We start from the raw sequence: 15,570 nt of genomic DNA on the forward strand, positions 1-15,570 counted from the left end.
CTATTTTGATCAATGAATTAATGAATTAGTCTTTAAGATGTTGTTTTATTATATTTTGGTTGCTTAGAGGTGTGACCATAATTTTTGGAAGGATGTATAATTACAAATGAAACTGAATTATTACTATTAGTATTATTTATTTATTTTATTTTATTATTACTATCTTTTTATTTTATTTTTATTTTTTTATTGTTTTTAATTCTTTTTTAATCTACCCCCTTGTCTTGTGTATTAGTAAGAGTGTACGTATGTGTGGTTTTTGTATGACTGTCAGTAGTGTTTAAATGTCAGAAAAAAAAAGTTAAAAAAAAAAAAAGAAAACACAGAGCTACAGAAACAGAGAGAGGAGGAGAAAATCCCCCGCCCCCTGGCCCCGACAGACCCCCGAAAAGAAGAGAAGAACTAAAGGAGACAAATGTTGTCTTAGTTTTGAACTAGATTTTAACTGATTAATAATCCAAAAGGCAAATCACAAAAACACTTAAAGGTCATGAAAATTCATTCAGATTTAGATTGATTCAGATTGATGATGCATCCACCTTAATTATTAAAGAGTATCGGTATCAGCGATACTGGCCCTGTATTTACTTGGTATCAGATCGATACCAAATCTAGCGGTATCACACACCACTAATATACAGTGTGTAGAAGAAGATAACTTCTTCTACACCATTACATGTTTCATCTGGTGCCCCCCCTAGAGGCAGCTCCCCTGCATTACTGTGTCCTAACAGCCTTTAAGCTTCATTGACTTTAACAACTAACAGTGGACATTTTCTACAGTTTCTGATACAAACACTTGTCTTGAACTAAAGGACATTTACAGATTTATGGAGGAAAGTTCTGGATGAACATGAATTAGATTCAGTTGGTGATTAAACATATCAGATCTACAACAGTAACAGACAGTGAACTTACTCCAGTTTCTCCAGTCTACAGTCTGGATTCTCCACAAGATAACAAAGATGCATCACATCTGAATCCTTCAGGTTCTTGTTACTCAGGTCCAGATGTTTCAGATGGGAGGGGTTGGACTTCAGAGCTGATTCCAGAGAATTACAGCTGATCTCTGACACGCTGAAGTCCTCCAGTCTGAATAAAGAATAAAAGATGTGAGTTTACAAAGTTCCTGCTTGAACAGAACAACAACACAGTCATACAAAACAAATACTTATTTCAACTGTACACTTGATATAAAATGAAGAAACATCTGTAATCTCATAACATAACATTTCTGTAAACTTCCAGAAAACCTAACTGCAGTCAAACTAAACTAAACCTCTACAGTCTGATATAAAAGAACATTTGTCATAGTGCTGAATAATTAATGATCTTCTTCAGTCGGGTGGATCAAGTTATTTTCAGAAATAATCAATAATAAATAAAAAGCTAATAAAGTAATGACTTTAGATGGTGGTGATTTCACAGTGTTGTCCAGCTAATTTGAGATCTGACTGCTGCTGTTGATGCTGCATCTTTCAAACCTAATAAATAGACGGAGGAAAGTTCTGAATGGAAACGTCATCAGAGTGAAACAAAGGAACATCACAGCTGTGTGTTTATGAGATGGAGAACTCTCACCTAACTCTAGAACTGTTGAAACAAATATTTCTGTTTTGTATCACTCTGTGTGGTTCTGTTGAGAAGATAACTGAACCTTTAAATCTCCTTTATCAAAGCTTCACTAGTCATAGATAGTCCTCACTTTAGATGAACTCATACAAATAGTTCATTAACAGCCTCTAAATGTTTAATAACGACCTGAATTAATCATGAATTACAGGTTTCTACAACAGCTATTAACACACTCAGTAACTATTAGTACATGTGTAAATAATAAGATGAATTAATGTACATTTAAAGAGTTTATTCATCATTTACTGACACTTTATAAATGTTCTTATGAACCATTGATAACTCCTAAATAAATACTGTAAATACTTTAATATTTAATTTATAAATGATAAACTGACCATTAGTAAAAGTATGAAAATATAATTATTAAACAGTTTATAGAGGACTTCTGGTGACACCATGTTGGAGGCAGCAGCTTAAAACTGAGCTCCGCCTCTACTGGGTGCCTGAAGGGAGTGAAGGAAAGGATGCGAAGGCTTTTGTGAAGGAGCTAATTCAATCAGTCCTTCAACCGATGCCTGAAGTGAATCTACAAATAGAGAGAGCCCTCCGATCCCTAACAGCCAAGCCAAAGAACCCCACTGCCACTCTGAGATCACTGATTGTCAAGTTTCTGGATTACTCCGTGAAGGACGCTATTCTAAGACAAGCCTGGAGCCAAAGACAGATCCTCTGCAAAGCAGAGCCTATATTCTTTGACCATGATTACTCGCAGATAATCTCGCAGATAATCTCGCAGATAATTTCACAGATGATGTATTAATATTTTTGGAAGATCCTATTACTTCTGTCGTCTCTCTCCTACATAATGTTGAGTACAGCAGGGTGTCGGGCTATAAGGTTAATATGAACAAATCTGAAACCATAATGATTGTAGGGGACTGGCCATCCCAGTTAGATGATCTGGTCTCTTTCAGAAGATCCAATCAGGGATTCAGATATCTTGGCTATCCTGTATTATTACCACAATCGATATTTAAGTTATTACAAAAATTAATATCAAAATTAATTTGGCAAAACCAAAGGCCAAGAATAGGGTTGAAAATACTAATGTCAGCAAAAGAGAAAGGAGGCCTAGACCTACCTAATCTAAAACTTTACTACTGGGCAGCCGAGCTGGGAGCAGTGGTGGCATGGGCTGTCGGGGACTTATAGACCAGTTGGGTCTCTATGGAACAAAACACCATACCTCATAATCTCAGAAAAAGCTAAAATCAATCATTTATGGATCGTGCAAACACTGAAGGTCTGAAATTAAGTCAAAAAACAACTAAAGGGAGCTGTAGGAGACTGGTCTGATGATAATAAATCAACTCCTAGATGGGCATATATTTAAATCCTTTTCACAACAAGTTTGCCTTGCCTTCAAGTGATCTATATAGATATTTACAAATTAGACATTATGTTACAAAAAATACAGATTGGAAAAATATACGAAAAGAACCTAGCCTGGCTGACGCGACTGCACATCTCAATGAGATGCTGGTCTGGAAACTACGTGTTTATTTTCTCGTATTTGAGGCGTGGTTTTACAAATGCCTAGAGCCGTTTATTGGGCGCTACGAATGTCTATCAAATGCGCCTGGTAATTCCCATGCTGCCTTGCGCGCGATTCATAGCCAAAGCCTGTTGGTAGCAGAGCAAACACATCCTTCTTGGCAATGAAGTCTTTCAACGCCAAACGTTGCTCTTTTTTTTAAAATAAACTTGCGTTCTAAGCTACTTAAAACACTGTCTAAGGCTGCATCGAACGGTAACGTTAGGTCCGCTGCCATGTTGGATTAACACACTACAAGCTTCGGTGTCGCGCATAGACGTCGTCATCATCTTGCTGCCCCCCCGTTCTGTGATTGGTTCCCTATCTCAGGAGAAAATATGGGCGATGGTTTCCAGACTGCTTTTGCAGCGAGAATGAAATCGCGCGCAAAGCAGTATGGGAACACCCAGGCTAAAAAGAACCTACAAATACAGAAAACCATTTTATACATCTGTTTGAACAGTGCTCCTCAACAAAAAGACAAGTATCTCAGATGTAGATCTCAGTGTGGATCAGTAGAATATCAGCCTGATGTCTGCAGTTTAGAGTCAACTAGGGTTGGGCAGTACGAGGGTATTATACCGTGTGTCAGTATAAAAGTGTCTCCCGGTAGAGATTTTGCAATACCGTTTATACCGAAGAAAAAGCAGATGTCTGGGGCATCTCTCTGAGTCACTGTAATTACACCGCCTCGACACACGGGACACTGCAGGCACTGCAGCAGACTGCTTGGCGTGGTTGCATGAGCACGACAAAGAAGAAACAGCTTTACCTGAGTGATAACAATCATGGCGGAGGCGGAGAGTGAACGTCACGAGGAAACGGAGGCAGCCCGACCCACCCATGACAAAGAGGAGGAGGAACTCGTTCCGAAAAGGGGCGCTATGTCTGTCGTGTGGAACTTTTTCGGATTTAGAAAATCCGACAATGAACAAAAAGTGATACTCTGCAAAGAGTGTCGCGCGACTGTTGCTGCTGGAGGTGGAAACACCGGTAACCTCTTCCACCACTTAAAGTTAACACATGCGAAGCAGTATTATGAAAGCCAAAAGATGCACCTGTTACCTTGTGTAAAACTTGAAAATACTTTTTCTCATTTGTTATTTTTATTTCTTATTAAGCTGGAGCTCTGTGTTTACATTTGCACACACTATAGCTTAAGTTAATGCTAGAGTTCAATGTTTACCAGACATTTGCACATTCTTTGTGGCTTATTATTTATTATATTATTATATTTTCTTTAAAATAATGTTATGCTGCTGTGAAAAAAAAAAAAAAAAAGAGGAAAATAATCAAATGCGACAGTATGGTTATTTTAAGCCACTAATCGAATTCACAGGGGAAAAAAACATACCGCAATATATACCATTACCGTGATATGAAATTACTCATACCGAGATATAAGATTTTGCTCATACCGCCCAACCCTAGAGTCAACACAACTTTACCATCATATTCATCTCAGCACATGAAGAAAACATGGAGTCTGACCTCAGAGTCTCCAGTTTATAGTCTGGACTCTTCTTAAGATCAAGAAGCTGCTTCACATCTGAATCCTTCAGTTTGTTGTAACTCAGGTCCAGATGTTTCAGATGGGAGGGGTTGGACTTCAGAGCTGAGACCAGAGAATCACAGCTGATCTCTGACAACCTGCAGTATCTCAATCTGTATAAAGAATAAAAGATGTAGATTAAATGATGAATAATTCAATCAGATGTGTTGAGGTTTTAAATGTGCAGTTCAACATTACTGTGTCCTAACAGCCTTTAAGCTTCATTGACTTTAACAACTAACAGTGGACATTTTCTACAGTTTCTGATACAAACACTCGTCTTGAACTAAAGGACATTTACAGATTTATGGAGGAAAGTTCTGGATGAACATGAATTAGATTCAGTTGCTGATTAAACATATCAGATCTACAACAGTAACAGACAGTGAACTCACATCAGAGTCTCCAGTCTACAGTCTGGACTCTCCAGAAAACCACACAGCTGCTTCACTCCTGAATCCTTCAGGTTGTTTCTGCTCAGGTCCAGATGTTTCAGATGGGAGGGGTTGGACTTCAGAGCTGAGACCAGAGAATCACAGCTGATCTCTGACAACGTACACTGATTCAATCTGAATAAAGAATAAAAGATGTAGATTAAATGATGAATAATTCAATCAGATGTGTTCAGGTTTTAAATGTGCAGCTCAACATTACTGCACCGTTTCCCAAACTGTTTTGGCTGTGCCCCCCCTTCTATGTCCCAACCAGGTTGACACCCCCCCCAATCCCCCACACCTTTAAAAACTAGGGATGTCCCGATCAGGTTTTTTTGCCCCCGAGTCCGAGTCCGAGTCATTTGATTTTGAGTATCTGCCGATACCGAGTCCCGATCCGATACTTCTACAGTACATTAAAAAAAATGAAGAACAGCGAAGAAACAGATCCAGGATATCCCTGATTTTTTATTTTATCATTCTATGATATCAACAATCGCGAAATTTTTTTCATCAACTTTAAAATATCTCCACACCGCAGACATATTCGCGCCACTAGCTTGAAGTAGCTGCCATGTTCTGCTTCCTTTACAGCACGCAGCAAAGTGACGCCATGCCGCATACGTTGTTTCTGTGTGGAGTTGAGACGGTCTGACTCTGTACCACCACATAACAGCAAATACTAAGCTGTTATTTTTCCCATTTGTTTTGAAATATTATAGATCTGATCAAAAAAAATAATGAGAATAAATATAAAAATATATATATATATATTCGATCCCTGATCGGGATGTAACGTCCGATTCCGATCGAGTCTGAAACCACGTGATCGACCCCGATTTCCGATCACGTGATCGGATCGGGACATCCCTATTAAAAACACAACCATCTTTTTTATAGCCATATTAAAGGCAGCATGTTTAATCTGCTCAAATGACCAGAACACACATAGAACAAAATAATCAGCATCACAACAATGAGCTCTCACATTTGAATTAAAGTCAAACACTAACATTTTCAATAGAATGGAACAAATTTAGCACAAGCTTCCACTTTAAAGAGCAAAGAGGATGATGACAGGCTCAGGATCAGAGGCAGAAAGCAGATCAGTTGGAGGAAATGTTAGAAGATTTTCAGACGCCTTCAACTAAAATTGCAGCAACTTTAAATGAGCGTGGAGCTAACACAACCCGTCATCATAGCACAGCGCTTATGGAGATAAAATGACAACGCCAGTCATTTGAATGAAACTGTAATAAAGTTCCACACGAGCCACAACATCAATAACAAAGAGCATAGGCTCAGGAAGAGATAAAACAAGAGGATCCATGTGAGGATTTTAAAGAGCAGAGCAGGTGGCTCAGCTTGGTGTGCACCAGTAACGTACGCTGAGGTTGGTGGCTCAGATTTACTGTAGTGTGACTATCAGGACTAAGTTGAGTCCAAGGAGGAAACATGAAACCATTACTGCTATTTAAGGGGCTTTATTTTGATCCTTTTGATAACACATACTTCTTGTTATACTATTATGCAGATGGACTTGCAGGACTAAACTATGATGAACAATAGCTTAAGAGGTCAACAGTAAAATCCAGTGGTTCTCACCGTTTTTGGGGTCCTGGACCCCCTGCATATTTTTGATCGACCCTGAGGACCCCGCCACCCGATCTGGTGGGTGGGGGTGCAATTTGATAGAAACAGCAGAAACTGCACTTTAAATTGCATTATGGCATTTATTCAGTCTTTGGGGCAAATATGAGCTTTCAGTTGTAACTTCCAGAACAAAAAAGTCATACATATGCAGTAGCTTCTTGGTATAATGTAACACAACAGCATAGTTATACAGTTTCCAGAAATGATTTTGCGTCCCCCTAAACTCGGACAATTTTCGCGTGAAATAGTTAGCAAAGTTAGCACAAATGGAAATATGGATTTGAATTTAAAACCAAATCATCACCTTAATCAAATATATATATATATATAATATATATATATATATATATATCTTAATATTGAGCTGTTAAATCTTCTGATGATCTGATCCATTTTTAATTCAGACTGTTTAACAGAATATCTTCCATCATTTACCACTTCCTGTTTTGACTGAAGGTTTAGATTTACAATCTTCTATTTTTATCTTTCACACAAAGAATAGATCCAATAAATGGACCTGGACAGTAGAGTTGACTCAGAGTAGAAGAAGAGCAACAGCATGAAGCAGTGGCTCACTAGCGCCCTCTTCCATGAGGCAGAAGTACTGGCTGCCTCATCTCCTTGTTTTTCAGTGCGGTTTAATGTCAGATCAACAAGACTAAATATGTTCCACTCATACATGAAATACATGAACTAGACTATGGAAGATTAGGACACATGATAAAAATGGACACAACCAATATATTGATGGCATACAGAGAGTTAGCCACAGGCACGAGCCAAGGAGCCTAACCTAGTTTGTGAGTGACTGCGAAATCCGAGGCTCGGCTCGGCTCGCTGCCTCAACTCGCGTCGCTCCCTAAGGTCACTCTATATTCACACAAGAAATAGGTAAATTCAGCGATTTTGACTATAAAAATGATCGAAATGACGGGAATCATACAGAAATTGCATTTATAACCAACTTATATCAGACCAATGGACAAATAGTAGGCCTATGATTTATTTTATCAATAGTATAATTTATTTTATCGTCATTACTAAACCTAATTGTTGTCAAGTTGAAACGTCGTCTTCTTCTTTTTCTTCTTCTTCTTTGTGTAACTGTGCTTATCATCTTCTTCGTTTGTTTGATCAGGCACTAACCTGAACCTTACAATCTCATGAGTTTTACCACATCAGCTTCCTGCAAATATTTCACAATAAAAGCATTATTGAGAAATTAATGGTGTATCCCCACTGAAACACTAGGGGGCTCATAATTTGAAAAGAATGCAGATCCTGTTATATTAACAGCGTTATGCAGTAACTTTAACAATGCAAACAGGTGCAAGATCTCTTATTAACATACAATGAATTACACTTGTGAAACAGATGGAATTAGAGAAAAATAGTCATGTTACCCTCTGTAGTTTAGGTAGATAAAGGTCTCAGTCACATTTGAATAAAATAATACTTTTTGTATAAATGTCATAGGATCTTTTTTAAAAGATATTTTATTTTCACGGACCCCTTGCAATTACACCACGGACCACTAGGGGTCCGCGGACCCCCGGTTGAGAATCTATGGATTAGTCAATCATTCAACCCCAGTCACACCCACTGCCCCTGGTGACAAGTGACAAACACATCCCTGCCTCTACATTTACAATCATGAACCCAATGAAACAGCTTCAATTCTCCATCAGTTGGCTGCTTTCACACTAACTGGTTACGTTTCATATCTCAATGAGGATTCTTTACACAGGTATAAGGTTCATATCTGGACAAAGGACCAATGTCAATCTATAGCAGTTAAGAGACAGAATGAGACAGAGAGAGCGTTGGCCGTCACAACTCCAAAGTTCATTCATTCAACATGAGAGTAGCCAGTGAGAAAAAATAAAGACAAATGGAATTAAAGCTGCAAGCAGCGTTGAACAGGCCCTCGCCCGTCAGTGACCTGCAAGGACAGGGTCACTGCAGTTCTCAGGGGATACAGTGGAGTAACAATGCACCGTGGCACGATGCACAGTCAATGCAATTCAATATTTATCAGAGCAAATCATCTGTGACAGATGGCTGTTTTGAATGTATTCTCTCTGTGACATCAAAGTATGTTAAAACCGTTTCTCACACACACACACACACACACACACACACACACACACACACACTCACAGACAGCCACCAGAGAGATCTCTAAGTATCTCTTACTTCTCTTTACATCTAGTAAAGACTGACATTATAACAACAAAGAATAATCTCCGCTAGCTTAATGGTAATGTACAATGCGAAACACCATAGACAGGCTAACGGAACTAGCATCGCCATAGCGGCGGCAACATCAAACAACCGCGACCTTATACAAACAGCGGTTACAGCAACACACATAACTATGCATTTATAATACTCACAGACATATGTTCTCTTAACTCTTGAACGATCGGCAAGGCTGAATTTTAGTGTTGTGTCGTTCGCGAATGATTCGTTCCAATGAACGAATCTTTTGAGTGAACTTACTGAATGGAATCACTTCATGAACTGATTCCTTCTTTTCTCAGTTCAGTTGAGCTCAGCCGTGAGCGTGTCGGGCGAGAGCGGAACTGCCCGAGTTCTGTGACTCACTCGGGAATCTTCGGCAAAGCGTGCGGGGCGGGGGGAGGGACTGATGACGCCTGAGCAAACGTTACTCCATTTACAGCTTAAGATGTGACAGATAAGATCATCCAAAATCAGCCAGCTTGTATATTCAGATGCAAATCTGGAGTAGGGGCAAGATCTTTGGATGACAAGGACAATCTTTCATTTGTTTGACACTTGTAAAGTATTTATAATAGTTTTAGTTTGTCATTTTGCCTTTTATTTATTATTTCTCACTTTTATTATTTCTTGTTTTCATTTCAGTGCAATAAAACATATTTAACAACCAGACATTTAGTCACATACACTTTATTTATTTATTTGACAGGCTGGAAAAATACACGCACATAGCGTTCGGTCTTCAGTCTATATTACTGCACAAGACGAGCAGCATATATTTGCATTAGACCTAAGAGAATACACAATATAAACATTAATAATTTAAATATTTGAAGTTTTTAAAAGTAACAGAAAATCAGCTGCAGCTGCAGTGTTTTTTTTTAATCTCCCTGCCTTTCCTAGTTTCCAATATTTGCTTAACTCAGCAATATAAAAGGAGGAGGACTCGCGTTCACGTTTAGTGAACGTGCTGCTGTTGTAGTGTTGTGTCACTTGCTACACACAGACAGGTGAGTCAGTCTGGTGATTCACGTTCGCACTGCCTCTCATGAGTCGCGAACGCACTGCAAGATTCGCTAGGTTCGTGAATCACCTAGTGAACAGAGAATCAGCGAATCACAAACGATTCGCGAATCTGCTTTAAGCACAGCACGTTCACGTACTGTGATGTACACACGGAGAGAACTGCCACTCAAGCAGAGGACTTGATTCACGTTTAGTAACTGTATCGCTAAAATGACTGTCTTGTTAACATCCGTGTAGCATGTTCAGTGAATGTACTGCTCAGAGGAATCACGTTCACCGTGTAGTATAAAACGACACTAGCAGGACGTGGTGGTTACTATACGGTGGAGAGTGCAGCTAAGTACGGGGCTAAGCTAGCATGCTAATACCGTTTTAAACATGCTGTTATTTGGCAAACGGACACTTTCAGTGTGTCTGTGTGTTAGCATGTATGTGAACAGACTGGTGTTTATCTGCAGTGGTGTTGTCATTAGGGCTGAACGATATATCGTTATCGTGTCTATATCTAGATATTCAAGATATTAATGTCGAAAAAGCAACGATATAAACGATATAGACCAATGACAAACATATGAGGGCGGGAGTGAGGGAGACGGAGACTGAGACGCACACACACACTACATACACAGCGGGGAAATTAAAAAGAAAGAAAGTAAAGTGAGCGTGGAAGATAATGCGGCCGGTGGCGGTGCAGAATAGAGGGTGACAACTTTTCGGGACTCCCGTCAGTTTCACTGTTGGTAACGTGAAAGGGACGGGACAGAGCAAATAATCAACGGGAGATTTAATTAAAAAGTGACGCTGCCATGCGGTGAGTGCGCCCAACTTTAGACAACAACACAGGGAGCTGGACAGGATCTGGAAGTCTTTCTCTCGTGATTTTGCGGGACAGGATTTTTGTTGGGGGGCAGTCACGTGATCGGGATATGACGGGAGTATTTTTGTAGGATGGGATGGGAGCGACAATTGATTCCCGTGTCACTAGTGCAAAATCTGATTTGGTGCCAAAACATAAATCATCTCCCATTATTTGGAGGTATTTGGGATTTAAAAATGATGATGTAAACCAGAGCGAGGTGTTGTGCTGGTCACTTGGCGAAAATTGCGACGAAGCAAGATAGCACAAGAAACATGTTTCACCACATGAAACAACACCATCACGTGCTGCACCAAGAGTGTATTGAGAGAAACACCGGGGACTTCTCAGTCATCCCAAAAGAAGCCCAATCAAAGTTTGATTGCTGATGCGTTCAGTAGCGTTACACCGTATGAGTCGACGTCCACCAGACATAAACACATTACAGACGCTATAACATACCACATTGCAAAAGACATGGTACCCGTGTACACAGTCTAGAAAGAGGGCTTTTTAAAAAAAATGGTATCGATATCGAGATATCTGGCATAATTATCGAGATATGAAATTCTGTCCATATCGTTCAGCCCTAGGATGAACATGAATTAGATTCAGTTGGTGATTAAACATATCAGATCTACAACAGTAACAGACAGTGAACTTACTCCAGAGTCTCCAGTCTACAGTCTGGACTCTCCAGAAAACCACACAGCTGCTTCACTCCTGAATCCTTCAGCTTGTTGTATCTCAGGTCCAGATGTTTCAGATGGGAGGGGTTGGACTTCAGAGCTGAGACCAGAGAATCACAGCTGATCTCTGACAAACTGCAGAGATTCAATCTGAATAAAGAATAAAAGATGTAGATTAAATGATGAATAATTCAATCAGATGTGTTCAGGTTTTAAATGTGCAGCTCAACATTACTGCAGCGTTTCCCAAACTTTTTTGGCTGTGCCCCCCCTTCTATGTCCCAACCAGTATACTCAATGAGTATTCTTTATGTGTGAAGCGTGTAAGGTGCAGCTGGACCGAACTTATTAAAATAAGGGATGGTTCAGCCACGAGCGCAGCAAAAACAACCACAACCACAACCACAACCACAACAACAACAACAACAACAACGTTGGATATTAAAGAGTTATGTGAGGGCACAGAACAGAAAGAAGTCTTCTTCTTCTATCATACCAGATACAGGCTTGTTGACCACTTTGCTGCAGCTTTGCTCACTAGATCAGATGCACCACACTCTCATATTTCACCTTGTAGAAACCAGTTAGAGCCGGCCTCGGCTACACATGGGAAACTACTGATCCACTAAAGGCGGCGCTCCTCCTATTGTCCTCGGGTGGAGCCCAGATAGAATCAAACTTGTGTGCACACATAGTTGGGGGCTTCTCCTTTTCTACCCATAAGGTAGTTAAGCTGAAGTCTCAGCGCTGACTCTGGACCTATTCTCTGCTGCTAAATAAACTGTTGATTGGAGAGAAGTTGTCGGGTGGTCTATTCATAGTCAGACTAACCTTTCCAATAGGTAGAAAGAACCTGGGCTGAAGGAGAGGGAACAATTCCTCCTTTAACAACAACAACAACAACAACAACAACAGTGCTCAGACTCAGAGTCTTGCTGGGCAGACTGCAGCTCCTGAGGACACTGGACTGGTGTAGCAGATCACACCGGACAGAGGGCAAGAGGAAGCGGTGTGGGTGGAAGCAGAAGAGGGGCAAACGGGGCGGACTGCTAGCTAGGCTAAAGGCTAACGCTGATCCTGTCCCTGTTCCTGCTAACTCCCCTGTGATAGAGCATATGACTGTGACATGGCAGCCACACTATCTGCCTCCTGAGTTTACAGCAGTGTTTATTATGGCTGTTTACATCCACCGGGTGCTAATGCTAACGATGCGCTAAAGGAGCTCCACAACAACATCAGCTCGCTCCACAACAAGCACCCGGAGGCTTTTTACGTGATTGTGGGGGATTTCAACCACGTAAACCTGACAGACACACTGCCTAAGTTCCATCAGCATGTCACCATACCGACACGGGGAAATAACACGCTGGACCGTGTTTACACCAACAAAACAGACGCATACAGAGCCGTCCCCCACCTCCACCTCAGCTTCTCCACCACATCTCCATCATGCTGGTCCCTGCCTACCGTCCCCTGCTCAGACGCCACACACCAACACAGAGGACCATCACCGTGTGGCCCAGTGATGCTGTCCCTGGACTGCAGGACTGTTTCCAGACTGGCAGATCTTCAGAGAGGCAGCTGTCAGTGAGGGAGAGGTGGATCTAGAGGACACACATCTGCTGTCCTCAGCTACATGGTGGTGGTGATGGACTTCAGTAGGAAACCACATCTGACTGCACCGGTGAACATCCAGGGCTTGGACATCGAGGTCGTGGAGGATTACAAGTACCTGGGTGTTCACCTCAACAATAAACTGGACTGGACACACAACACAAACACCCTGTACAAGAAGGGTCAAAGTCGTCTCCACCTGCTTAGACGACTGAGGTCTTTTGGAGTGTGCAGGTCACTGCTCAGGACTTTCTTCTGCCATCCTGTATGCAGTGGTCTGCTGGAGCAGTGGGAGCTCAGAGAGGGACAGGAAGAGACTGAACAAGCTGGTCAGATGGGCCTGCTCTGTCCTGGACTGCTCTCTGGACTCCATGGAGGAGGTGGGTGAGAGGAGGATGTTAGCCAAGCTGACATCAATCATGGACAACCCCTCTCACCCACTGCATTAGACTGTTTCAGACCTCAGCAGCTCCTTCAGCAGCAGACTGCTGCATCCACGCTGCAAGAAGGAACGCTACCACAGGTCCTTCATTCCAGCTGCCATCAGGCTGAACAACATCAGCCTGAGTCAATAACAACTGAACTTTAACACAAATTACTCTGCTTTTTTACACGAACCACTACCTCACCAACTCATAGTATTTTTCTTCAAAGTTTCAGCAACTATTTATTTGTAAAGTTGATTCAGCAACTATTTATTTGTAAAGTTGATTCCACAACCACACTGTATATACAGAATGTCTTTATATTTCATCATGGTAATCATCATGGACATCAACATCCCCATTCCCACCGCTAAGGATAAACGGACAATATCTTTCAGAAACCTCAAATCCATCTCCCCTTCAGCCCTTTCTGCCTCTCTTGCTAGTAAAATATCTGCCTCCCCCCCTCTGTTAACTGACAATCCCTCCGACCTCACCAAATTCTACAACGAAACACTCTCCTCCTGTCTCAACCAGCTAGCCCCCATCAAAACTAAAACTGTCTCCTTCACCCACTCTGCCCCCTGGTACACTCCTGAACTACACAAAATGAAATCACAAAAACGACAGCTTGAAAGACTTCACAAGAAAACCGGTTTAACTGTCCATCTACAAGCCTATACAGATTACCTTCAGCAGTACAAGGATGCTCTCAGTACTGCCCGATCCACCTACTACTCTCACCTCATTCACTCTGGCTCCACCAACCCCAAGGCTCTGTTTTCTACAGTAAATAAACTCCTCAAGCCCAGCGACAATACCTCCAACTCACTCACCTCTGACAAATGCAACTCCTTTCTCTCATTCCTCCAAACAAAAATCGACACCATTTACAACAACTTGTCCTCCTCTCCTGCCCCCATGGCCTGCACTCCCACTCCCTCACCTGCTCCTCCCCTCCTCACCTCTCAGCCTCTGTCTCAGTTCTCCCCCGTGTCACCAGGGGAGCTGCCCAAAATTATGATAGGCATGAAAACCTCTACATGTGTTCTGGATCCCATCCCATCTCACCTCATTAAGGACTCTCTGCCAGCCATCTCCACACTCATCACAGAAATCATCAACTCCTCCCTCAGGTCTGGCTCAGTCCCCCGTTCACTCAAACTGGCTGCTATCACCCCCATCCTCAAAAAACCTGGACTCAACCCTGATATCCTGACGAACTTCCGGCCCATCTCCAATCTCCCCTTTCTGTCCAAAATACTGGAGCGTATTGTCGCCACACAACTCAAAGCCCACCTCTGCTCAAATGACCTGTTCGAACCATTTCAATCCGGTTTCCGTTCCCAACACAGCACCGAAACAGCCCTCCTGAAAGTCACCAATGACATCCTCCTCTCCGCAGACTCCGGCCACCTCACCATCCTCATCCTCCTGGACCTCACTGCAGCTTTCAACACCATAAATCACACCATTCTCCTCTCCCGCCTTGAGTCCTCCCTCGGCATCACTGGCACTGCACTCTCCTGGCTCAAATCATACCTCTCAGACCGACAACAATTCATCCACATCAACAACTGCACCTCCTCTACTGTTCCTCTGTCCCAAGGCGTCCCCCAGGGTTCGGTGCTTGGTCCTCTCCTCTTCATACTTTACCTGCTCCCCCTTGGCAACATCATTCGCCACCACGGTCTCCATTTCCACTGTTATGCTGATGACGTCCAGCTTTATATCTCCACCAACTCCATCACTCACGCCACTCTTTCCACTCTCTCCAATTGCCTCGCTGACATCAAATCCTGGATGCAGACCAACTTCCTCAAACTAAATTGTGACAAATCAGACCTAATCATTATCGGCCCCAAATCCCTCAACAACACCACAGACAGTTTCCGCCTCACCATCGAC

At 41.9% G+C, this 15,570-nt stretch overlaps 1 protein-coding gene across 11 annotated transcripts in view; it reads right to left on the minus strand.

Moving 5' to 3' along the window:
* The window catches only part of LOC311503225 (uncharacterized protein), a 300,665-nt gene that overhangs the window by 136,492 nt on the left and 148,603 nt on the right, over positions 1 to 15,570 (minus strand). For all 11 annotated transcript variants that reach the window (XM_084565826.1, XM_084565827.1, XM_084565823.1 and 8 more), the window contains 4 exons: positions 11,600 to 11,773; positions 5,120 to 5,293; positions 4,664 to 4,837; positions 919 to 1,092 (listed from right to left, as the gene is read on the minus strand). In XM_084565826.1, coding sequence (XP_084421952.1) covers positions 919 to 1,092; positions 4,664 to 4,837; positions 5,120 to 5,293; positions 11,600 to 11,773 — 696 coding nt within the window. The remainder of the gene's footprint in view (positions 1 to 918; positions 1,093 to 4,663; positions 4,838 to 5,119; positions 5,294 to 11,599; positions 11,774 to 15,570) is intronic.

Source organism: Chelon labrosus, assembly GCF_963514085.1.
Source record: "Chelon labrosus genome assembly, chromosome: 18".
Classification (NCBI taxonomy): domain Eukaryota; kingdom Metazoa; phylum Chordata; class Actinopteri; order Mugiliformes; family Mugilidae; genus Chelon; species Chelon labrosus.